The sequence below is a fragment of the Esox lucius genome, chromosome 5 (assembly GCF_011004845.1).
Source record: "Esox lucius isolate fEsoLuc1 chromosome 5, fEsoLuc1.pri, whole genome shotgun sequence".
NCBI lineage: Eukaryota > Metazoa > Chordata > Actinopteri > Esociformes > Esocidae > Esox > Esox lucius.
Genome location: NC_047573.1, coordinates 17,373,165 through 17,399,858, shown reverse-complemented (window position 1 = coordinate 17,399,858; position 26,694 = coordinate 17,373,165). Strand labels below are relative to the sequence as shown.

The 26,694-nt window shown below is 39.4% G+C and overlaps 1 protein-coding gene across 6 annotated transcripts; it reads right to left on the bottom strand.

Moving 5' to 3' along the window:
* Positions 1 to 413: 413 nt before the first annotated feature.
* On the bottom strand, positions 414 to 24,530 carry LOC105031024 (adhesion G protein-coupled receptor F4). Of its 6 annotated transcripts, none has more exons than XM_029119599.2 (26): positions 24,457 to 24,530; positions 21,948 to 22,048; positions 20,484 to 20,532; positions 20,174 to 20,332; positions 18,987 to 19,142; positions 18,863 to 18,892; positions 17,929 to 18,087; positions 16,322 to 16,477; positions 16,198 to 16,227; positions 15,265 to 15,423; positions 14,421 to 14,576; positions 14,297 to 14,326; positions 13,364 to 13,522; positions 9,213 to 9,368; positions 9,089 to 9,118; positions 5,987 to 6,034; positions 5,812 to 5,906; positions 5,638 to 5,699; positions 5,240 to 5,352; positions 4,606 to 4,787; positions 4,302 to 4,472; positions 2,759 to 4,102; positions 2,613 to 2,654; positions 2,459 to 2,518; positions 2,273 to 2,333; positions 414 to 2,070 (listed from the first exon to the last, which is right to left on the bottom strand). In XM_029119599.2, the coding sequence occupies exons 2-26, from the start codon at positions 22,044 to 22,046 to the stop codon at positions 1,994 to 1,996; spliced, it is 3,783 nt and encodes a 1,260-aa protein (XP_028975432.2). In that variant the 5' UTR covers positions 22,047 to 22,048; positions 24,457 to 24,530; the 3' UTR covers positions 414 to 1,993. The 6 variants fall into 6 exon arrangements, with proteins under 6 accessions (XP_028975432.2, XP_028975433.2, XP_028975435.2 ...); XM_029119600.2 differs by having other exon boundaries at positions 21,957 to 22,048; XM_029119602.2 differs by lacking the exons at positions 13,364 to 13,522; positions 14,297 to 14,326; positions 14,421 to 14,576.
* Positions 24,531 to 26,694: the final 2,164 nt, after the last annotated feature.

The following is a 26,694-nucleotide window of genomic DNA, read 5'->3' as shown; positions in this document are numbered from 1 at the left end:
ATTCAATACATTCTTTCGGAATATACAAAAACTGTGCAACGTGTAGATGTCCTCTCTGAACAATTTGAAAGTAGTTTGAGGTTTCTAAGTGATTCAACAAAAAAGCGATTGAACTGAATTAAAATGTTCAATTGTCTATAAAAAAAATCTAAAAGCTGTGCAACATGTGGGTTTGCTCTCTGAACAATCTGAAAGTGGTTTGGCATTTCTATGCCACATGGTTAAAAAGCTACACATGTAGTATTGACATAGCTACACATGTCATTTAATGACGGTCCATAACCATAAGCGGACCGCTGAATACGTCGTTCAATGTTACTGTAACTTCCTACTACCAGTTTGGCTCCGCCCCCAAAATATGTCAGCTCTGTTTACTAACACAAATATATAAGAAAGTTTAAAGTCTTAAGCCATTAAAATTAATTAATTTATTGCATTAATGCTTTTGGAATGCAGTATTAGAGAATAAAAGGTTTCAGAAAGACAAGTCACAAAAACCCAAGGAGTACCCAAACTGTTATACATTTGAAAAGAATAGAGAAACAATACAAAAATCTATCCAAGGAGCTACAACATTTTTAGCATTTTTCTTTGAATAAAGCAAATTTAACAATTGACAATCACACTTTCAGTGCACATGGAATTGCATTTGTGTGTGTGTGTGCAATATATTCCAAAATACTGTACAATACACTATACTATACAGCATAATAATTGTTTAGAGCAAGCAAACAACAATTGACGCACCATTATTCGATACCACCAACAAAACAAAAACAGAAACCAACTGTAAATATGCAACTGTAGACATGTCGCCCCCCACCACCACCTTCTAGGGCCAGTCAGTTAATTCCAGATCTCTATGACAAGATGCTTCATTCACTCAAGTTTAAAGTGTGCCAGTATTGTCTGACATATCATGAGGATAGCAAAACTCAAAACCCTGAACATGTGTGCCAAATTTAACCAGATGTGCTTGTTATAGCACCACCGTGTGGAGGATATAAACTAACATAAAAAATCTCCCATCGTTAATGCCAGACAAGCCTTCCCACTCATTCCCTCTCCCTTAGAAATTCACCCCTAACATTATCCTCCTATAACACCCCTTCAAACACCCCTCTGCAGCGCATTCCTGTACAAATTGCGAGTCTAACTCTAGACCAGAAACGGAGTATTGTTTCTTTGTTGCCATGTCTTTTTGTGTGTTTTTTTTTTTTTTACAATTGTGCCATTCTGTTATGACCTACAGTTGAATGTGGAGGTAAAAGTTCCTCTATCCACAGCTCCCATATGTTATGAATACCCAGCTCTCTTCATTGCTCAAATGTATTATCAAGAGGGGGTTTCTCGCTATCAACAGCTGCTTCTAACAAAGTTCTAACAAAGGTTTAGCTACAAAAAAAATTGCTTTTTTTAGAGGTGGCATCATTTGTTCAAGCCTTAGTAATGCACTTTAGACAAAATCTTTAGCAGCATCCATTGAGGAAGCTTTGAGTAGAATTTTGAGTTGGATATCAGCCCCATAAGGATTGTTCAAAACAGACTTGTGACGTAATGTGTAATCTATGAATACTACCGCATGGTAGGCATTGGTGTGTGGTACCAATGCCTCACATCTATAACCCTCATAACCTTGCACAGCTTCTATCCCCAGACTGAAAAAGGCTGGTAAATTACAGAAAATCAACACTGATCAAATGTAAAATGTCAAATTGTACACTATTCTTCCAATGTTGAATATTTGCCCACACAAACACTTACACATGCAGAACACTGACATGCACTGCTACTGTTAATTAGCTGTGTCTTAATTTCCCCTACCAGTAGACCCAAACAACCCCTGCACCCCAAGCTGGTTCCGGTACTCCACTTATATATTTCCTCAATATAATAGCTATTCATCTGCATACAGTGAAACAAGATTGGTGGATGCCATGTGTTGTAAAAAAGAAAGAATTCACATTGGTTTCCAAATTGGTAAAACATGAGGTTATTGGTTGAATCCTGGAGAACCTTGCTGTACACCTGTAATTCCCGATTCTGAAGGCACTGAAACATTGAAAACATCTAAAAAAAATAATAAAAAAGAAAGAAAGAAATTGGTCAAACAGAGGGCGTAACCAGCAACCTTTCAAAAAGACCTAAACGCTAGTATCATGCCAAACAAAAATATTTAAGAAAACAAACATCTGCTAAATACTTTATAACATATTTACAAAAAAAATAGTGTTTGTTCATTTGATTTAGCTCAAAGGGAAAGTTCTCTTACTTCTTCTTCTTTTCAGAAAGTTGTGGAATCCACTGGATGATAATGTTTCATCACTTGTGCTCTGAAATGATAACATTATGTAAAATGTTTACGTAAATCTTAAATATTACTATAAAAAACAATACTACATAAGATGTTGCATGCACATTTTTTTAACTTTAGAATCAGATTGTTGTAAGTACTGACCCTTGTCCGGTTGGATGACACATTGTTGAAAGATAATATTCCTGCAAGGACTTCCCAAATCTACAAGCACAGGCAAATAATTTATCACTGTGGAAGTGGAGTCAATGTTCAATAATAACAATTATAATTAAATGGGTTCTGAGGTCACACATACCTTTTTGTCTAAAAGTGTTCCAAACACCAAAATGAAGAAACCCTTTGTGGTACAAGATATATTTTTATCATTGAAATGCTGTTCTGTAAATGATGTTTTATGTCCGTTAATGTTGCCAATGTAAATATGTACAGATACATAGTTACCTGCAATGAGTTGAAGAGGGCAAACACAATATTGATTCCCCTATTTGTTGGATCAACCATGATTCCTACTCCCAGTCCCCAAGTAAGGCCAAAAATGGGAGTCAGAATAGCCAGGCAGCGGGCAATGACCACAAAAGCATTTTTTTCATCTGACTGGGTGGTGTCCCCCACACCTCTCCTCAGCATTTTGTACAGAACCACAATCAGGATCACAAGGTTGATGGCCACTATGATCAGGGCTGGGATTACAAAGGCAAGTAGGGCCTTGGACTGGTACCAGTTGAGCCAGCATGGACCACCTTCCCTAATGTAGGCATTTCCTGGCGCTGTAGCGGCCACAGTAATTACAGCAATGATGAGCGGTGCCACGTAGCCCACTGTGTAACCTATAGCCAGCATGCTTGATTTTGACATATGTGAAAATACCATGACTGTCCGATAGAGCAGCAGAAGTCCTGTGATCAACATCCAGAAGAAAAGAGCAAGGTAGAAAAAGTGGATGAAAAATGTAGCTGCATTACATGAACTGACAGGTAGTGGGTCTTGTTCTGAAATAGAGGCACCAATAATGAACCAAATGTCAGCAATCAGGAGAGACACAGCAATGTTCACAATGGCAACGTGACGAATGTAGGAGGTGTTGTTTCTGGTCACTGCATTCCAGACTATAGCCTCAATGATTAGACATAAGACTAAACTACCCATCGATATGCCTACGCCAATGAATGTAATGTAAGAGAGAACTGGATCATCTGGAGCGTCTGGTGACATCAAAATGGAGAAGGAGGTAATATGGTTACAGTTACAGGTGACCATGCCATTCCCATTAGACTGCAGTTGACATCCTGTATCATCCCATCCTCCAAGGCCGTCAAAATGGGTGAAGTTCCAAAAGACACACTGAGGATTACCGAGGGTCTTGTTCAGTACATCAAAACGGAAAGTCACGTTATTGATTGTGGTATTTGATTTGACCAGCACTACTTCTCCATTGATAGAGCTGATGTTGTCGTTCAGACTGCTTTTTCTGATGGGTAAAACATTATTCATGGAGGCAAATGCAATGGTGGTGATTGAATTGAAGGAAGAATTCAATGTCGATATGTCTATCTGAACCGATGAGTTCAAATTAAATCCATTATTTAGAAAACTGTTGAATGTGGTTTTGTTTAAAATAATGAGCTGTGTTTCTATTTCAAAAGAGTCATTGGTGAGAAAATTAGAAATGATTTCAATGCTTTCCAGAAAGTGTGAGTTGTCATTTTTTGTAACATTGGCATTAAGAACTTTCCACGAGTTAATTGCTCCATTTGAAGTAAGAACATCTGCCGTTTCCAGAAAATTCTAGATCAAAATAAGAGTTCAGAACATGATTAGTAAAGTAATCTCAGTAAAGGATATTTTTTACAGGATTATTGTAATATTGTCCTAAACAAAATTATGATTTTGCTCCTGATGAAATTAATCACACCTTTTGTATTACAATTAATAAAAATGGTACATTTAAATATGATTAATAATGATATGGTTGAAGTCAACATACCCTCATCATAAATCTGTTAATAGCGGTACTTCGGGACACATTTGCAACATTTACCAGAATATTAACAATAGTAGAAATAGTTGCAGGTGATGAAACTATTCTCTCTGTGAGGTTACGAGTGCTATTGCTGAGTCTTTCTAGAAAAGACGGAAGATTCGTCCCAACTAAAGTCTGTGTGGATTCAAGAAAAGATATCATGAAAATGTCTTTAATACACAGCACTGTAACAAAGAATAACATCAACACAAAAAACTATTATATATATTTTACATAAATATTTGTAAAAAATGTGTTAACATATTACCTGAGATTCCTCAAACAGTGCTTTAATTTTTTGTAGGACACAAGTATCCTCCAAAACTGAAAATGTTCCATTTTTTAGACATCTAGCTGTCCTTTGACCCACTTCATCTGATTTGCAGTCAGCTATAACAATATCATTAAGTTGCCCATTGCCAAATACTGTATCATTAAAGCAGGTAAAATCTGTTGAGAAATGAAGTAGGCTTTTTTATAATCATGCCTTGAGGACAAAACTCCACAAACCGTACACCTGCAAATGATAACACTACTCAATTTCAGCCTTTGACCTCATTCGCAAATGCATTAATTCCTAGACAATGCTCGCCAAGTTGCATCAGAAATAAGGCTCCCCAATCGCTCAGGAACAAGCGGTAGAGTCTAGGTTCTAACATAGACGGTTGGGGGCAGCTTGGTGCAACAAAAAGCACTTTAGGCCCATTGGAGTGAAATTCTTGCAAAAATATTTTTGAAGTACAAGAATTCAATTGATAAGAACTCCTCTAAAATGAATTACATTTCTTTCTGCCAAAGTATCAGCTAATCTAGATTGATTTAATCATTTATTTCAGGGAAGTAATTACTTCATTTGAATGTTCAGAATGAGCAACCAAATACAAACTCAATGAAGTACTTACAAATTTGATATTTCGCTCCAAGTACTTGGACAATTTCAGCTTTTGCATTTGCAACATCCGAATAACGTAGAATGATTGACTTGATAGTATATTCTGCAATAACACTTCCCTTCCTATTGTGGAACAGAAAACATTGTAAGAAGGTCCACAAATGAATAACAACTCTTATTTGACCCAGACACGATGAAACCATTTCCTCACAAAATTACCTGGGATTGATACAATACAGTCAGTGTTTACTGATAACCTTCAGAAATTGGCCAGTAAGAAAGATGACACAGAGTATTTTTATACTGACACAGACTATTCTATACTCTTGACACATAGTATTCTATACTCTGTGTCATCTTTCTTACTCAAAGCTTGACAATATATCATAACATTTGGACAAAACTCACACAAATTGATTTAATGTTGAAGACACGAAGCCTTCAATGTTTCTCTGATAAACGTTTCTGATCTGTGAAAGAAAATAATTATTTAAAACGCAAGAGTTGGTGAATAGTCAAACTGAGTATTTCAAACCTTCACATGGATATAGTTTTAATGATGCAGGAATACACTATACTTACAGCCTGATTAACATCTTTGAACACTGCATTATTTTCATCATTGAAGGCAGGGTCAAAAGTGATATCCATAGTCAATTGTAAGTCCAATGTCTTTACTGAAACAAAAACACTAAATGTAAAAATTTTAAGTGAAAAAGAGAAGACTGATTTGTACTGGCCAAAGAAGGTCTCATACCGGAAGGTGTTGTTGGTGAAATTGCTGTGGATGGTGTTGCTGTTGGCGCTGTGGCACAGAAAAAATGATTTTGTAATTGGAATAATGGTCATGTTTATGTCATTTATCTACACATCTACACAAGGAAATCATAAATTACTAGTCTTAATGAAGGGCATCCTGATAAAAATCATACATTAATTTTATTCCCAGACACATCTGCCCAAATTCAGAAAGGGCCCACTTGAACCAACACAGCATCAATCTTGACCAGTGGCCTATGCTTCAGGAAGGGCCCAGTGGAACCAACACAGCATCAAACTTGGCCAGTGGCCTATGCTTCAGGAAGGGCCCAGTGGAACCAACACAGCATCAAACTTGGCCAGTGGCCTATGCTTCATGGAGGGCCCAGTGGAACCAACACAGCATCAAACTTGGCCAGTGGCCTATGCTTCATGGAGGGCCCAGTGGAACCAAGACAGCATCAAACTTGGCCAGTGGCCTATGCTTCAGGAAGGGCCCAGTGGAACCAACACAGCATCAAACTTGGCCAGTGGCCTATGCTTCATGGAGGGCCCAGTGGAACCAACACAGCATCAAACTTGGCCAGTGGCCTATGCTTCAGGAAGGGCCCAGTGGAACCAACACAGCATCAAACTTGGCCAGTGGCCTATGCTTCAGGAAGGGCCCAGTGGAACCAAGACAGCATCAAACTTGGCCAGTGGCCTATGCTTCAGGAAGGGCCCAGAGGAACCAACACAGCATCAAACTTGGCCAGTGGCCTATGCTTCAGGAAGGGCCCAGAGGAACCAACACAGCATCAAACTTGGCCAGTGGCCTATGCGTATGGTGCAGTGCAGCAGCAATTGTCCGAATACAACCAACTGGTCTCTCAGCAAACACAGTCTCTATTTTCCTCCACTGTCCCTATCAAAAGAAAGCATAATGTCTTACAAACAATGTATGTATATAGTCTTCATTGGATTGCAATGTGACAGGAGAATCTCAGAGCATATTTCTGATTAGCTGTGTTAGAGAAGATCATAAAGACTGCAGGAAACTGCTGACTGGTTTTACAAATCACCTTACATAAATAATACTCTCAATATACACTTCTCTATTTTCATTTGCAACAGGAGTGCATGGCACAAACAAAGCTCTGTGATAAATGGGAAACATGCGTGGTGGCGGCTGCTCTGTTAAATAGAAGTCGTTACACAACTGCCATCATTTAAAGTGACTCTGATTAATCACAAATAAAGTTCAGCTATTCTAGTAGGACTTTCCTGACATTTTCTTAGTTGCATCTCAGAGCAAAAGCCATGGTCCGCAGAGAGCTTCCAAAGCATCACAGGGATCTCACTGTAGAAAGATATCAGTCAAGAGAAGGGTACAAAAGAATGTCCAAAGCATTAGGTATACCATGGAACACAGTGAAGACAGTCATCATCAAGTGGAGAAAACATGGCACAACAGAGACATTACCAAGAAATGATGAAAAGACAAGACGAAAACTGGTCAGGGAGGCTTCCAAGAGGCCTTCAGCAACATTAAAGGAATTGCAGGAATTTCTGGCAAGTACTGGCTGTGTGCTATATGTGACAACAATCTCCCATATTCTTCATATGAATGGGCTATGGGGTAGGGTGACAAGACGAAAGCCTTTTCTTACAAAGAAAAACATCCAAGCCCAGCTGAAGTTTGCAAAAACAAACATCAAGCCCCCCAAAAGTATGTGGGAAAATGTGTTATTGTCTGATGAAACCAAGGTTGAAATTTCTGGCAGGTAAATTCCAAAAGGTAGCAAAGGAACAACACTGCACATTACCCAAAGAACACCATACCCACAGTGAAGCATGGTGGTGGCAGCAGCATGCTTTGGGACTGTTTTTCTTCAGCTGGAACCAGGGCCTTCGTCAGGGTGGAGGGAATTATGAACAGTTCCAAATACCAGGCAATTGTGGCACAAAACCTTCAGGCGTCCGTTACAAAGCTGAAGATGAAGTTCACCTTTCAGCACGACATCGACCCGAAGCACACATCCAAATCCACAAAAGCATGGCTTCACCAGAACAAAATTAACGTTTTGGAAAGGCCCAGTCAGAGCCCAGACCTGAATCCAATTGAACATATGTGGGGTGATCTGAACAGGAGCTGTGCACAGGATATGTCCTCGTAATCTGACAGATTTGGAGCGCTTTTGCAAAGAAGAGTGGGCAAATATTGCAACGTCAAGATGTGCCATGCTAATAGACTCCTACCCAAAAAGACTGAGTGCTGTAATAAAATCAAAAGGTGCTTCAACAAAGTATTAGTTTAAGGGTGTGCACACTTATGCAACCAGGTTATTGTGCGTTTATTGTTTTTCAATTGAATTGTTCACATTATAGGTCACATTAAATGTGGAAGAAGTACCCTGTACTTAATACTTGAACATTTTCTGCCCTTCCCTATTTGCCTTCATTGCTTATTTAGAATTGCCTTTTGAACTGTATTTGCCTTGATTGCATACTCATACACTCCACTTGTAACATACACTATACTTAAAAAAAAAACATACACTATATTTCTATTTGCACTTCTGGTTAGATGTTTGTACAACATTTTGTTGTACAGTTCAATAAAGTTGAAACTCATCTAAATACATGCAGTACATTGTTGTGTAGAACCAGTTATTTCGCTTCTGCTGTTACAGATGTGATAGTAAAGAAATGGGAGATTATTATGATGATGGCCTTTTCTTACCTGTTTCACAACAATTTATTTTTCAGCTGCAGGCCTTAGGTCCTATCTCTATGGGAGCTCACTTCCTTCCAGCCTTGTCAAAGCACTTTTTAGTCCTGTCACGCCTATGTTAAAACCAGTTTGCCTCTGATGCTAGGATGGCAGAGTCCCTGTCCATCAACCCAAAACATTGAACCTTCCTCTTCAAAGACATTTAAGCTTCCTCATCATAACTAAGGGTAAATCTTTTTAAGCATTTTGGATAGTCGAACTGTCGATGCAATATCAGTAAACTGTGGTTTAGAAAGAGATCTCAGTTCCCAAGTTTCTCTTAGTAAAACAGTAATTAGTACAGTAAAACCACTGTTGCTTCCTAGTGCTTAAGTAATATTCTCATACCTGGTGTGGAAGATGGACATGCCGTCAAATCTATAGCAAAGGGGATAGGGTAAGAAATTAGTTTATATATTGACGTTAACATTGGACTAAAGCTACAGAGTGTCAATGGTAAGGAAATAAATACTTGAGATTGGTTGACAGAACTGTCCATCACTAGGAATTGAATTGATACATCCACACATGTTCTCAGCGATCTTGTCACAGGACCCATAAGAGAGACACTTGTCGCATGGCCAACCATACTGGTCCTCACATACGCATGTGTTGTTTGGGAAGCATTCTGAAAATATAAGAACATGATAGAACATCATCACATCACTGGATTTTTTAACCAAATACATTAAAAATAACAGAACTGGTTTCAAATATCAGGTGTATTTGCAATTCTACATGTACAGTACACAGATATCTTAAACAACAAAGCAATACATAAAGACACAAAAAATAAACCCAGAGTTTAAGACAAAGGGTCAACACCAAGGAATTAAACAGGAATTTACGTCATTTGAACTTTCACTTTAAATCAAAACCGTATGGAGATCCAAGAACTGCCACCTTAACGTGGTGGAGGGGTTTGAGTACCCGAGTGACCCTAGGAGCTATGTTGTCTGGGGCTATATGCCCCTGGTAGGGTCTCCCAAGGCAAACAGGTCTTAGGCGACGGGTCAGACTAAGAGCGGTTCAAAAACCCCTTAATGATGATTAAAATTATGTGTACCGTGACGTCGCCCGGTATGGCGCAGCCGGGGCCCCACCCTGGAGCCAGGCCCGGGGTTGGGGCTCGTATGCGAGCGCCTGGTGGCCGGGCCTTCCCCCATGGGGCCCGGCCGGGCTCAGCCCGAACGGGCGACGTGGGGCCGCCCTCCCGTGGGCTCACCACCCACAGGAGGGACCATAAGGGGCCGGTGCGAAGAGGATCGGGCGGCAGTCGAAGGCAGGGGCCTAGACAACCCAATCTCTGGACACGGAAACTAGCTCTAGGGACGTGGAATGTCACCTCGCTGGCGGGGAAGGAGCCTGAGTTAGTGCGTGAGGTTGAGAGGTTCCGATTAGAGGTAGTCGGGATCACCTCTACGCACGGCTTGGGCTCTGGAACCACACTCCTTGAGAGAGGATGGACTCTTCACCACTCTGGAGTTGCCCATGGTGAGAGGCGGCGGGCTGGTGTGGGTTTGCTTATAGCTCCCCAGCTCTGCCGCCATGTGTTGGAGTTTACCCCGGTGAACGAGAGGGTCGTTTCCCTGCGCCTACGGGTCGGGGATAGGTCTCTCACTGTTGTTTGTGCCTACGGGCCGAACGGCAGTGCAGAGTACCCGACCTTCTTGGAGTCTCTGGGAGGGGTGCTGGAAAGTGCTCCGACTGGGGACTCTATTGTTCTACTGGGGGACTTCAACGCCCACGTGGGCAACGACAGTGACACCTGGAGGGGCGTGATTGGGAGGAACGGCCCCCCTGATCTGAACCAGAGTGGTGTTCAGTTATTGGACTTCTGTGCTAGTCACAGTTTGTCCATAACGAACACCATGTTCAAGCATAAGGGTGTCCATCAGTGCACGTGGCACCAGGACACCCTAGGCCGCAGGTCGATGATCGACTTTGTTGTCGTCTCATCTGACCTGCGGCCACATGTCTTGGACACTCGGGTGAAGAGAGGGGCGGAGCTGTCAACTGATCACCACCTGATGGTGAGTTGGATCCGATGGCGGGGGAAGAAGCTGGACAGACTCGGCAGGCCCAAGCGTACTGTAAGGGTCTGCTGGGAACGTCTGGCCGAGTCTCCTGTCAGAGAGATCTTTAACTCCCACCTCCGGCAGAGCTTCGACTGGATCCCGAGGGAGGCTGGAGATATTGAGTCCGAGTGGACCATGTTCTCCACCGCCATTGTCGAAGCGGCCGCTCGGAGCTGTGGCCGTAAGGTCTCCGGTGCCTGTCGAGGCGGCAATCCCCGAACCCGGTGGTGGACACCGGAAGTAAGGGATGCCGTCAAGCTGAAGAAGGAATCCTATCAGGCCTGGTTGGCTTGTGGGACTCCTGACGCAGCTGACGGGTACCGACAGGCCAAGCGGGCTGCAGCCCGGGTGGTTGTGGAGGCAAAAACTCGGGCCTGGGAGGAGTTCGGTGAGGCCATGGAGAAGGACTATCGGCTGGCCTCGAAGAGATTCTGGCAAACCATCCGGCGCCTCAGGAGAGGGAAACAGTGCCCTACCAACGCTGTTTACAGTAGAGGTGGGCAGCTGTTGACCTCAACTGAGGATGTCGTCGGGCGGTGGAAGGAGTACTTCGAGGATCTCCTCAATCCCGCTGTCACTTCTTCCATTGAGGAAGCAGAGGATGAGGTATCAGAGGTGGACTCGTCCATCACCCGGGCTGAAGTCACTGAGGTGGTCAAGAAACTCCTCGGTGGCAAGGCACCGGGGGTGGATGAGATCCGCCCTGAGTACCTCAAGTCTCTGGATGTTGTGGGGCTGTCTTGGTTGACACGCCTGTGCAACATCGCGTGGCGGTCGGGGACAGTGCCTCTGGGATGGCAGACCGGGGTGGTGGTCCCTCTTTTTAAGAAGGGGGACCGGAGGGTGTGTTCCAACTATAGGGGGATCACACTTCTCAGCCTCCCCGGGAAAGTCTATGCCAGGGTTCTGGAGAGGAGAATACGGCCGATAGTAGAACCTCGGATTCAGGAGGAACAGTGTGGTTTTCGTCCGGCCCATGGAACACTGGACCAGCTCTATACCCTCTACAGGGTGTTGGAGGGTTCATGGGAGTTTGCCCAACCAATCCACATGTGTTTTGTGGATTTGGAGAAGGCATTCGACTGTGTCCCTCGCGGCATCTTGTGGAGGGTGCTTGGGGAATATGGGGTCCTGGGTCCTTTGCTAAGGGCTGTCAGGTCCCTGTACAACCGAAGCAGGAGCTTGGTCCGCATTGCCGGCAGTAAGTCAGACTTGTTCCCAGTGCATGTTGGACTCCGGCAGGGCTGCCCTTTGTCACCGGTTCTGTTCGTAATTTTTATGGAAAGAATTTCTAGGCGCAGCCAGGGGCCGGAGGGTGTCAGGTTTGGGGACCACACAATTTCGTCTCTGCTCTTTGCAGATGATGTTGTCGTGTTGGCCCCTTCTAACCAGGACCTTCAGCATGCGCTGGGACGGTTTGCAGCCGAGTGTGAAGCGGTGGGGATGAAAATCAGTACCTCCAAATCCGAGGCCATGGTCCTCAGTCGGAAAAGGGTGGCTTGCCCACTTCAGGTTGGTGGAGAGTGCCTGCCTCAAGTGGAGGAGTTTAAGTATCTAGGGGTCTTGTTCACGAGTGAGGGAAGGATGGAACGGGAGATTGACAGACGGATCGGTGCAGCTTCTGCAGTAATGCAGTCGATGTATCGGTCTGTCGTGGTGAAGAAAGAGCTGAGCCGCAAGGCGAAGCTCTCGATTTACCAGTCAATCTACGTTCCTACTCTCACCTATGGTCATGAGCTTTGGGTCATGACCGAAAGGACAAGATCCCGGATACAGGCGGCCGAAATGAGCTTTCTCCGCAGGGTGGCCGGGCGATCCCTTAGAGATAGGGTGAGAAGCTCGGTCACCCGGGAGGAGCTCAGAGTAGAGCCGCTGCTCCTCCACATCGAGAGGGGTCAGCTGAGGTGGCTTGGGCATCTTTTTCGGATGCCTCCGGAACGCCTTCCTGGGAAGGTGTTCCGGTCCCGTCCCACCGGGAGGAGACCCCGGGGAAGACCTAGGACACGCTGGAGGGACTATGTCTCCCGGCTGGCCTGGGAACGCCTCGGTGTCCCCCCGGAAGAGCTGGAGGAAGTGTCTGGGGAGAGGGAAGTCTGGGCATCCCTGCTTAGACTGCTGCCCCCGCGACCCGGCCCCGGATAAGCGGAAGAAGATGGTATGGTATGGTATGGAATGGAGATTGGATGTTTGGCATAGTTGTCTTTTTAATGACCCAAGGAAGACAACTTTCACCAACCTGAGAAAGACGTCTTTTGAACGGCCTGAGAATGACATCTCTTCAGCAGTAGTCATATTTGGTTAACTCAGTGATTTTTAGCACTGGTTGATTTTTCCCTTTGTCTCATTACTTGATAAAGCTGACTTTGTGGGTCTCTTAACCCTCAGTCACTCTTCAGTCTTTGCTTTTGACACCCTATTGGTCACGTTTGTAGTTGTTTACTTTGAAATTCATATGAAAACATATGTTTTTGTAGGTCTTGAACAATATATATAAAATTATTTACAGTATTATATGCAATTAAAAAGAACAATTAATGATTCTTACCAGTAGTAATGTTCACAGCTGTCACATTGAGGTCATTGGTCAAAGCAATGGGGTAGGTTAGTCCACTCACTGTGGCCTTTATTAGCTCTATTATGTAATCTGGAATATCAGCGATGTCCACCTCAATTTCAGCAATTTTCTCAGAGATGATTACTGTCTCTGTGGAAAGCAAGCAAGTTTATTTATATGGCACAACTCATACACAGAAGCAATTCAATGTGCTTTACAAAGAAATAGAGAAATAAAAATACAATAGAAATGAAACAAATACTAGAATAAAAACAATAAACAACAATAAAACATAATAATAAAACATTGCATTTGAAAATAGAAAAAAAAACGAAATAAAAACATATCTGGTAGATTCCGTAATAGATTACATGAGGAAGCTATAAAAGCTGTAAGGCTAAACAGTGTGGTTAAGTTTAAGTGCTCAGTCATAGTCGCGTGAAAACAGATGTGTTGTTAACCTGAAACAATTTATTGAAACAGATCAAAGGAGTATTCATGCAGAGAATCAAGATACATTTGCATAAAAACAATGACAAAGACTTTTAGAGATACTTAATGGAATAATTACCGTTCATGTTCTTCAAGTTGTTGTGCAATTTAATTTTACGGTTCGGTTTTGATTACTTACTGCATATCTTTGCGAAAACAAAACCAATATTTTTTTATCTACTATCCTGATTAGCACAGGCATAGCTGACATCTTCATCATTAATAAACATTTAAAATACTACATCTGTAAAATACTACATCTGTAGTTGTTCGCGCTAATGATCTAACAATTCATGTATAGTGGAGAAGAGGGTCTGCTAAATTACTAAAATGTCCATGTAAAATGCAACACTGGCCAGTTGCTCTTAGTAACACTGTAATTAGTACAGTAAAACACTGTCGTTCCATTGTACTTTAGTAATAATCTCATACCTGTTGTGGGAGATGGACATGCCGTCAAATCTATAGCAAAGGGGATAGGGTAAGAAATTAGTTTATATATTGACGTTAACATTGGACTAAAGCTACAGAGTGTCAATGGTAAGGAAATAAATACTTGAGATTTGTTGACAGAACTGTCCATCACTAGGAATTGAATTGATACATCCACACATGTTCTCAGCGATCTTGTCACAGGACCCATAAGAGAGACACTTGTCACATGGCCAACCATACTGCTCCCCACATACGCATGTGCTGTTTGGGAAGCATTCTGAAAATATAAGAACATGATAGAACATCATCACATCACTGGATTTTTTAACCAAATACATTAAAAATAACAGAACCGGTTTCAAATATCAGGTGTATTTGCAATTCTACATGTACAGTACACAGATATCTTAAACACCCTCAATGCTTTTAATACAAAAAATTTACTCTGTACACACAGAATGAGCTGATGATACAACCAAGCTATACATAAAGACACAAAAAATAAACCCAGAGTTTAAGACAAAGGGTCAACACCAAGGAATTAAACAGGAATTTAATTCATTTGAACTTTCACTTTAAATCAAAACCGAATGGAGATTGGACGGTTGGCATAGTTGTCTTTTTAATGACCCAAGGAAGACAACTTTCACCAACCTGAGAAAGACGTCTTTTGAACGGCCTGAGAATGACATCTCTTCAGCAGTAGTCATATTTGGTTAACTCAGAGTGATTTTTAGCACTGGTTGATTTTTCCCTTTGTCTCATTGCTTGATAAAGCTGACTTTGTGGGTCTCTTAACCCTCAGTCACTCTTCAGTCTTTGCTTTTGACACCCTATTGGTCACGTTTGTAATTGTTTACTTTAAAATTCATATGAAAACATATGTTTTTGTAGGTCTTGAACATTTTATATACAATTATTTACAGTATTATATGCAATTAAAAAGAACAATTAATGATTCTTACCAGTAGTAATGTTCACAGCTGTTACATTGAGGTCATTGGTCAAAGCAATGGGGTAGGTTAGTCCACTCACTGTGGCCTTTATTAGCTCTATTATGTAATCTGGAATATCAGCGATGTCCACCTCAATTTCAGCAATTTTCTCAGAGATGATTACTCTCTCTGTGGAAAGCAAGCAAGTTTATTTATATGGCACAACTCATACACAGAAGCAATTCAATGTGCTTTACAAAGAAATAGAGAAACTAAAATACAATAGAAATGAAACAAATACTAGAATAAAAACAATTAACAACAATAAAACATAATAATAAAACATTGCATTTGAAAATAGAATTAAAAAATAAATAAAAACATATCTGGTAGATTCCGTAATAGCTTACATGAGGAAGCTATAAAAGCTGTAAGGCTAAACAGTGTGGTTAAGTTTAAGTGCTCAGTCATAGTCGCGTGAAAACAGAAGTGTTGTTAACCTGAAACAATTTATTGAAACAGATCGAAGGAGTATTCATGCAGAGAATCAAGATACATTTGCATAAAAACAATGACAAAGACTTTTAGAGATACTTAATGGAATAATTACCGTTCATGTTCTTCAAGTTGTTGTGCAATTTAATTTTACGTTTCGGTTTTGATTACTTACTGCATATCTTTGCGAAAACAAAACCAAGATTTTTTTATCTACTATCCTGATTAGCACAGGCATAGCTGACATCTTCATCATTAATAAACATTTAAAATGCTACATCTGTGAAATACTACATCTGTAGTTGTTCCCGCTAATGATCTAACAATTCATGTATAGTGGAGAAGAGGGTCTGCTAAATTACTAAAATGTCCATGTAAAATGCAACACTGGCCAGTTGCTCTTAGTAACACTGTAATTAGTACAGTAAAACACTGTTGTTCCATTGTACTTAAGTAATATTCTCATACCTGGTGTCGGAGATGGACATGCCGTCAAATCTATAGCAAAGGGGATAGGGTAAGAAATTAGTTTATATATTGACGTTAACATTGGACTAAAGCTACAGAGTGTCAGTGGTAAGGAAATAAATACTTGAGATTGGTTGACAGAACTGTCCATCACTAGGAATTGAATTGATACATCCACACGTGTTCTCAGCGATCTTGTCACAGGACCCATAAGAGAGACACTTGTCGCATGGCCAACCATACTGGTCCCCACATATGCATGTGTTGTTTGGGAAGCATTCTGAAAATATAAGAACATGATAGAACATCATCACATCACTGGATTTTTTAACCAAATACATTAAAAATAACAGGACCGGTTTCAAATATCAGGTGTATTTGCAATTCTACATGTACAGTACACAGATATCTTAAACACCCTCAATGCTTTTAATACAAAAAATGTACTCTGTACATACAGAATGAGCTGATGATACAACCAAGCTATACATAAAGACACAAAAAATAAACCCACAGTTTAAGACAAAGGGTCAACACCAAGGAATTAAACAGGTTTGACCAACCTAAAAGAGAAAACCAAAGGGGAAAGACCAAGACACTGAGTGTAGTAATGTGTGACAATCTGTGTAAGACAATGTCTGGAGTTGATTGAACAGATATGGAGTCGCTCTAAGCGAACCTGCCAGTCTGCTAAAGGTATTTAATTTCTCTTATCATCCCTTGAAAGCATCTGTGGAGGGTGCGTTGACAAAGGGGAATGTGCCATGAACAATGATCAAGTTTGTCAAGCTCCGGAACTCTTTATGCAACCAACCAGGGGTGGACAGGGTTGAGAATTCATTTAATCATTTAAATGAGTTTATATGCATTTAATCCACACCCGCCCAGACTATTGCTCACTTTGCCTGGCAACCCAAATTCCTACCCCTATCTAAATTCCCATTCCTCACACAGGTCTTATGGCTGCAAAATTGCACAATTTTATCATGTCTTGTTCCATAATATTTTTTATTTATAATACCTGTGTTGAATGTGCCAGGGCAGGGGATTAGATCTAAGTCATGGAATTGTTACTCTTCGTCAAACATCCCTCAGAATTGTGCAGATTGTCTCAATAGCCAATATGAACATTTTCATATTGGATATATATATATTTTTTTAAACTTACATTTTATCCCATTGCAATTGTCAGCAAGGCGTTAATACTACGACCGGCGGAATACACTATTTCATCGACCTGGGAAAGACGTCCTTTTAAGAACCTGAAAAAGATATGCCTTCCACGACCTGAGTGATACGTATTTTCAACGACCTTGGAAATACGTCATTTGAACTTTCACTTTAAATCAAAACCGAATGGAGATTGGACGGTTGGCATAGTTGTCTTTTTAATGACCCAAGGAAGACAACTTTCACCAACCTGAGAAAGAAGTCTTTTGAACGGCCTGAGAATGACATCTCTTCAGCAGTAGTCATATTTGGTTAACTCAGAGTGATTTTTAGCACTGGTTGATTTTTTCCTTTGTCTCATTGCTTGATAAAGCTGACTTTGTGGGTCTCTTAACCCTCAGTCACTCTTCAGTCTTTGCTTTTGACACCCTATTGGTCACGTTTGTAATTGTTTACTTTAAAATTCATATGAAAACATATGTTTTTGTAGGTCTTGAACAATATATATACAATTATTTACAGTATTATATGCAATTAAAAAGAACAATTAATGATTCTTACCAGTAGTAATGTTCACAGCTGTTACATTGAGGTCATTGGTCAAAGCAATGGGGTAGGTTAGTCCACTCACTGTGGCCTTTATTAGCTCTATTATGTAATCTGGAATATCAGCGATGTCCACCTCAATTTCAGCAATTTTCTCAGAGATGATTACTGTCCCTGTGGAAAGCAAGCAAGTTTTTTTATATGGCACAACTCATACACAGAAGCAATTCAATGTGCTTTACAAAGAAATAGAGAAATAAAAATACAATAGAAATGAAACAAATACTAGAATAAAAACAATAAACAACAATAAAACATAATAATAAAACATTGCATTTGAAAATAGAAAAAAAAAACGAAATAAAAACATATCTGGTAGATTCCGTAATAGATTACATGAGGAAGCTATAAAAGCTGTAAGGCTAAACAGTGTGGTTAAGTTTAAGTGCTCAGTCATAGTCGCGTGAAAACAGAAGTGTTGTTAACCTGAAACAATTTATTGAAACAGATCAAAGGAGTATTCATGCAGAGAATCAAGACACATTTGCATAAAAACAATGACAAAGACTTTTAGAGATACTTAATGGAATAATTACCATTCATGTTCTTCAAGTTGTTATGCAATTTAATTTTACGGTTCGGTTTTCATTACTTACTGCATATCTTTGCGAAAACAAAACCAATATTTTTCTATCTACTATCCTGATTAGCACAGGCATAGCTGACATCTTAATCATTAATAAACATTTAAAATACTACATCTGTAAAATACTACATCTGTACTTGTTCGCGCTAATGATCTAACAATTCATGTATAGTGGAGAAGAGGGTCTGCTAAATTACTAAAATGTCCATGTAAAATGCAACACTGGCCAGTTGCTCTTAGTAACACTGTAATTAGTACAGTAAAACACTGTCGTTCCATTGTACTTTAGTAATAATCTCATACCTGTTGTGGGAGATGGACAGGCCGTCAAATCTATAGCAAAGGGGATAGGGTAAGAAATTAGTTTATATATTGACGTTAACATTGGACTAAAGCTACAGAGTGTCAATGGTAAGGAAATCAATACTTGAGATTGGTTGACAGAACTGTCCATCACCAGGAATTGAATTGATACATCCACACGTGTTCTCAGCGATCTTGTCACAGGACCCATAAGAGAGACACTTGTCGCATGGCCAACCATACTGCTCCCCACATACGCATGTGCTGTTTGGGAAGCATTCTGTGAATATAAGGACAGAACATCATCACATCACTATTTCTTTTGGAGCAGCTGAATTCAATAGATCTGAACTGGCTTAATTACATGCTGATTAAATGTTTCTATGTTTTTATAGAATCCTATATTCCATATGGTATACAATGACATTAAATAATGTCTGTGCTTCTTTAAAAAAAACAGAGATGACATAACACAAACTATGAGATAAGGATACCACTGAGCTAAACAAAATAATAAATAAGCATAATTTAAAACATATTTACAACAGAACATTATTACACAAATAGAACAAACCAAAAAGCAAAGATATAAGGACCACAGCAGGATATGCGGCAGTGTGGTGTGTAAGATATGTAACTAAGACACTATCTAGAGTTGACTGAACAGGTATGGACATGCTTCATGCTATCTGCTAAACATCTTTCAGTGCTCCTGCCTTGATAGCATCCTTGTAGGGTGTGTTGACAGAAAGGAATGTACCTTTAAAGAGAATAGTGTTTGCTACTTTTGGTATATGTGTATTACACCCATCCTGGGGTGGATTGAAAATCACCACTAGCATTTCCTCCTCACCAGCCCAGTTTACTGAACACTTAGTCCCAGCATCTTTCCCCAGCCCCATGCTATGTCACAGGGACATGATTGTCCTAGGATTGAAGTAACAACGTTAAACCTCTCACTATTTAAAGCTGACTTTCTTCCTGCAGTGGACATATTTTGAGAACCTTCTCAATGTATTTGTAGGGAAGAGTTAATGCCATTAAGATTATTCACTTCCTGCAATTTCTCTGGCTATTCCAGAATAACCCCACATCATTTAAAAAAAACCTGCTCTATTGTCAATAAATTTATCGAGAAATATGAAACATAGAACATAGAATAGGCTAAAATCACCTCAGTAAACCCTAACTGAAGGTAAGATTGGCACGACACATTTTCACCATTACTGAAACATGAGCAGTGTAGGTCTTGAACATTTTCAATACAGTACTTTTACTATTGAAATACTGTAAACAATGAATAACTCTTACCAGTTGTAATGTTCACAGCTGTTACATTGAAGTCATTGGTCAAAGCAATGGGGTAGGTTAGTCCACTCACTGTGGCCTTTATTAGCTCTATTATGTAATCTGGAATATCAACGATGTCCACCTCAATTTCAGCAATTTTCTCAGAGACGGATACTGCCACTGTGGAAACAATTCAATTCATCTCAGGGAAAATTCTGGTTCAGCACCAAACGAAATCTATATTAACATTTTAATATACTGTGCCTAAACGTTCACTGTAGGCAGGAATATACAATAGATTTGAGCAAGCTAAGTGAAAGTAAAAACTCACCCTCTCTCTTTTCTCTAGAAAGAACTTCTACTCTATTCCAGGGTGAGGGCTTGAAAAGATTGATTTAAACAAAATGAAGTTAACAAATTAAAAAATGTGCTTCTATTTTCACATGGCAGTGACACTGGCAGCTACAAGGTGTGTACAGTAGGTTCACAGTCCTATAGTAATTGTGCAGTTTATTCAAACATAATGTAGACATTCACACCAGTAGAATAACCACCACAGTCTAAAACAGACAATGACTACTTTAACTGACATTCCTGAAGAGGGGATTAAGCTACTCATACAATACTGACATTTTAAAAGTGATAATGTTCTTGTTATTTGAGAGCTGCTAAAGGAGATTTAAAAAAGCTTGTAATTTCAGACTGTTGTATTGTAATGGAACTTTTATCCGAATTTATTTGATTACAATACCCCAGTGTCCGTTAATCAGGATAAAGAGGATGGCTTTAGAGAATCAACCAATCAGGCATGCGCAAGAAAGTGACTTTCAAATGTTTTCCTTTTCTTGTGTTCTGGAGTTCATTATTAATGGGACAATCCTAAAAGGACCCCTAAACCCTACACACTTGTGGAGCTCTGAGCTGAAATGGTTGACTAAATGTTTGGTATATACAGTACTGAACAGCCATAACATAATGACCACTGACAGGTGAAGTTAATACCACTGATAATCTCGTCTTAATGGCACCTGTCAGTGGTGGGATATATTAGGCGGCAAGTGAACATTCTGTCCTCAGAATTGATGTATTAGAAGCAGGAAAAATGGGCAAGCGTAGGGATCTGAGCGACTTTGACAAGGGCCTTGTGATGGCTAGATGAATGGGCCAGAGTATCTCCAAAATTGCAGCTGCAGTGGTCAGTACCAGTTCCAAGGAAGGAAAAGCAGTGGACCGGTGTCAGTGTCATGGGCGTCCATGGATGGACAAACATGTCCGATCCATGGACGGCCCATGTTGCAATATACAGGACTTAAAGGATCTGCTGCCAATGTCTTGGTGCCAGATACCACAGCACACCTTCAGAGGTCTAGTGGAGTCTATGCCTCGACGGGTCAGGGCTGTTTTGGCGGCAAAAGGGGGACCTACATAATATTAGGCAGGTGGTCATAATGTTATGGCTAATCAGTGTATGTGTCTGAAATTTGTAATTAGCTGGATTTTCATGTGCATTATATTTGTATTCACAAAAAGGTTTTTTGGAAACCTTATCATTTAAATAGCATGCTACCTTGGCTTGAAAAATAATCTAATTCAATGACTGATCCTGTGATTTCATTGGGTCAGTGTTTCTTTCAATCCTCTCTCGTTGATTTTTTTATTTTGGCCTCCACGGTTGAAGGTACAGGTCAGTGGGAGGTTTGACAATGAGGCTGGGAAATGGTGACTCAGTGAGTATTTCATGCTTAAAGTCCTGTAGATCAAACCATCTAAATATTGCCTTATAATTGCCCCTTACCTGTCTTACATTTGTAGTTTCTGAGCAATCTTGTTTTTCCAGACAAGCACATAATATGAAGAGGACACTAATGTAAATCATTGTCTTGGGTAAGGCCATATCTGTATGATTATAGAAAAAGAATAAACAGAACCAACTAAAACATCAACTGGTCAATATTACTACAACCCACATAACTGTTACATTCCATTCAAAGCACAAGATTTACAGTTATTTTACTTGCTTTGGTAGTACAGTATTCTCAGTGGTATGGTTCATTGTTTGAAAACTCTTAGTTTAAAACTACAAACTGATCACACTTGCAAACCATTTTAATCTTGCATTCAAAATATAACAACTGAGTGTGGCCTGTGCCGTGCTGCCTGTTACATTTCTATGTTCAGTGTCTATTGGTTTTGTTTCTATGTTCTTTGATTAGTTCCAACTGTGTCTAGTTCAGTCTTGACCTGCATCTCGTTTATCCCTCATTATGTGCATATTTATGTTCCCCCTGTCCTAATGATTCCTGTGAGTCATTGTTGGATGTTGTGGTCTTGTGTTAGGATCATTTTAGGTGTATTCAAGCATTGCAACAAGTCGGTCTAGGAATTGAACCACCTTTATTTAAATCACCCCTGTGCCTGTGTTCTGCTACCATGGAGAACCGTGGAACAAAACAACTGATTTTGCTTTCATTTGGTTTTTAACATCTGTCACCAGAAGATCATTGATTCAACCACTAAGTTTTTGGTGAAATATAATGAGTACATTAGATCAAAACATCAAAACAGAACATAGTGCAATTCTCTCAGTTTAGTCATTTAACATAACATAGTGCAATTCTCTCAGTTTAGTCATTAAAATACAACATAGAGCAATTCTCAAGATTTAGTCAATGTAATAATCAGAGAATTGAAGGAATTGCACTATGTTGTGTTTTGATGTCTTAACTAATGTAATTGTTGTATTTAATGAAAAACGTGGTTGAATCACTGTTCTTATGGTGAAAGATATTTACAAACCAAATGAAAGCAAAATCAGTTGTTATGAAAGCAAGATTTAATAGTTTACAAGTGTGATGAGTTTGGAGTTTTGTACTGAGAGTTTTGAAACACTGCACCATACTATTACTAGCAGTGCAAAAGCAACTGAAAAAAACTGTAATAATATACACTGCGTGCACAGTAATTAGGCAAATCGTATTCCTCAAGATTTATCTCATTGTTGAACAAACACAATGCTCTCAGTCAATCCAAAATATAATTGAAGCTCAAACCTGAATGTTTAACAAAGGAAAAATGAGTTTTGATCTTTCTCAGGGGAATACATAAATGTGCACAATTATTAGGCAACAATTTGTGTGCAGAATTATTTGGTAACTAAATTACAAAAATAATTTCTCTAACTCACAAGTTTATTCTAAATTTCTAGAGTAAGTGCAACAAATAAGTAACACAAAATGAAAATTAAATAACAATATTCAGTGACAGATATAGCCACCCTTCATGCCATGAGCCTTCCATCCATGCAGTCAGTCAGTATCTTGATCTGTTCACGACTAACTTTCACTGAGGCAGCAACCACAGCCTCCCAAAAGCTGTTCAAAGAGGTGTATTGTCTTCCCTGACTGTAAATCTCACATTTGAGAAGGGTCCACAAGTTCTCAATAGGATTTAAGTCAGGTAAGTAAGGGGGCCAGATCATTATTCGGGCATCTTTGAGGCCTTGCTACCTAAGCAGCGGAGTACTTGGATGCATGTGATGGATCTTGGCCATGACTCTGAGCTCTTGATACCTTGTACTTCTGGAGAATCCAGGTAGGTTGCAGTTCTGGAATATGGTGGCACTGGAGGATAATAGATTCCTGGTAGCTTCACGTTGAATGTTTTTCAAGTCTTTATTTTGCGTCTTATCTTCTCCAGACATTTTTTGCACACCAGGTGACTATTTGCAACAAAACACTTGAGTGTGTGGTGGTCACGCCTCAACGGTTTAGCTGTTTCAAGAGTCTGAAAGGCATTTTACTGTGTATGACTTTTCAGTATCAGTTAAATCTCTTTTTTGGCCATGAAACTGCCTAATAATTATGCACACCTTTATATAAGGTATTATTCACTGTTGTCACACCCTCCCTCATTACACAAATACATACCACCTGAAAATTATTCAATCCAATTGGCATTCAAGTTTATATGGTTTGGAGTTGGAAAATGTGCATAGAAATAATAATACGATCAGAATACTCACCTAATAATTGTGCACGCAGTGTATACTAAAACCTGATAATTGTTTGATTTCAAATCCAAACTGTTTGAGTAAAATACCAAAAGACAAAATATATGCTGACTGTATATCAAATATGAAGGAAGAGAATCTACTAAAACACATTACAAACACAAATACAGTATATAAGAACAAATTCTTATAATCCAACAGTCTCAAAACTACCTTATATTTTATCCTTAATCTACCTTTGTATATTCAGATTAATTACAACATTTTAATATAACATTTTAAATTGTAATCTTACCTCTACAACTCCCTCTATCCTTAATTCTCTCGGAAATGCACAAGTGTTTTTGTGTTGCCAATTTGCCACTGCCCACATTTCCACGACTGAACATATATTGGTCCTGGAATGTATTAAGGGCACTTATTACGTATACACCTGATTGACTGGTTTAGGTTTCTCTTTCTTTTACTAGTCCTTGAGCTATGACAGCATTATTGTGTTCTAATGTATGTACAGTGTTTGAAATGGCTAGTAAAATTATACATTTATAAATACTGTGCTCTGTTCTCCAAAATCAGATAGACAAACAAAAGTGTCAACTCTCTAGATGCAGATGTACACAAATTCATTGGAATCATACTTCAGACAAAAGCAACAGGACTGGAGCAATAAAGCAGGGATTTTATTGTCAGGCTGGCTGAAAAAAAGATTAATCTAGCTAGTATGGAGTGAAATTAGTGCCACCAGGTTTTGAAATGAATTATAACATTTTGAATTTGTCATGGTCAAATTGAAGGAAAATGTTTTGGTTTGAAATTGAATTCAATAGTATGTATTCCTTGAATTTCCTTGAATTTTATGTAATTGTATTGAATTTTAATTATTGATTTTATTATTACTGAATGTAAATATTAGAATATTGAAATTGACCTGTTACTCACTGAAAACATTTGGTGCATTATGAAACAAAAAATACAACAAAGGAGACCCTGAACTGTTGAGCACCTGAAATCTTATATCAAGCCTAGTCTTATATATCTTATTATATAAATAATATATTAGCCTAGTCTAGGTTTCAAAAATGTAGTTCGATAGAAAACTCTAGACTAGGCTTAATTTGTGTCTGGGAAACCGGCCCTATATATCTGTAGTAAGTCAAAATAACTTGGTCCTTATATTCTGACAAAGTGATGACAGCGGATAGATATGAGGTTCCTATTAATTGATGTAGAAAAGAGTCAAACAGTGCATTTTCTTAGAAACATTATTTATTGACTGATACATACCTGGAAAACCCCTTTGATTACAGCAGTTAGTTATTCAGTTATTCTCAAAATAAATTATAACTTGTGCATAGTTTTATACCAATATGGACGTCAGAATTAGCCCTACATTAATTGGCTTTTACACAATTACATTATATATCTGAAACAATATTTGTAGACAAAATAATTAGCCTCTCTCTGCTTCCACACAGTCAAGGCCTCAAAAGATTCATCAACATTTTATCAATGCTGGAGCTGCATTTAATATTGGACAGCTGTGTCCAAATCTAGACTAAAAGAAAATGTTTCTATAGAAAGATTACATTAATTAAACCTTACTTGCACTAAACAAGTCTGCTTTATTATACATAATGTTAATCTTTACAAAAACCTTTGTATCATAAAATTGGGGGACTATGTAGCATTGGTATAGTAGCAGTATAGTACATTTATACAGTGGATATAATAGGTCTTTATGATCTTTTTATTTATTTTCCCCCTCAAAGATTTCTGTTAGTTTTTTACATTAAATTTTTCTCGTTATAGGTCACATTAAAGGTGGAAAATGTTCTGACAGGATTTATCTTTGTCTCATTCTTTTACATCCCAAGAACCTGGCATTCTAACAGGGGTGTGTAGACTTTTTATATCCACTGTAGATGTACAGCCTATGAGCATAAAATTATTGAAAATGAATGAATGCAACTCTTTTCACTATGCCTTCTTAACCAGATAATGGGTGACATTATATGACTTTAGAATGTATGAGTACATGGCGTAATATAACAAGTCCAAAGGTTTTGTTTTTGCTTGTGATGGAAGCACCAATAGCTGATCAGCTTTAATAGACTTTCAGCTTTAATTCAAGGGGTTGAACAATCGTATCGTATATGTATGATACGTAATCGTTTCATATGAAACGTTTAAGAATTTCAACCATTTTCATTCACAAAGTACCCTTAATTCAGGGGCTCAAATGTAATTGGATGAATTAACACAACATAAATAAAACGTTCATTTTGTGGAGAATCCTTTGCAGGCAATGACTGCTTGAAGTCTGGAATACACGGACATCTCCTTTGTGATGACTTGCCAGGCCTTTACTGCAGCTGTCTTCAGTTGTTTGTTTGTGGGTCTTTCAGCAAGTGAAATGCATGCTCGATCAGGTTGAGATCAGGTGATTGACTCGGCCAATGAAGAATATTCCACATCTTTGCCTTAAAAAACTCCTGGGTTGCTTTCGCAGTATGTTTTGGGTCATTGTCCATCT

Coding starts and splice junctions, on each gene's coding strand:
- LOC105031024 (XM_029119599.2), bottom strand. CDS start 22,046: ATGGCCTTACCCAAGACAATGATTTACATTAGTGTCCTCTTCATATTA. Junction 14,577..15,264: donor AGCTGTGAACATTACTACTG/GTAAGAATCATT, acceptor TTATATTTTCAG/AATGCTTCCCAAACAGCACA. Junction 9,119..9,212: donor GTTCTGTCAACCAATCTCAA/GTATTTATTTCC, acceptor CCTTTGCTATAG/ATTTGACGGCATGTCCATCT.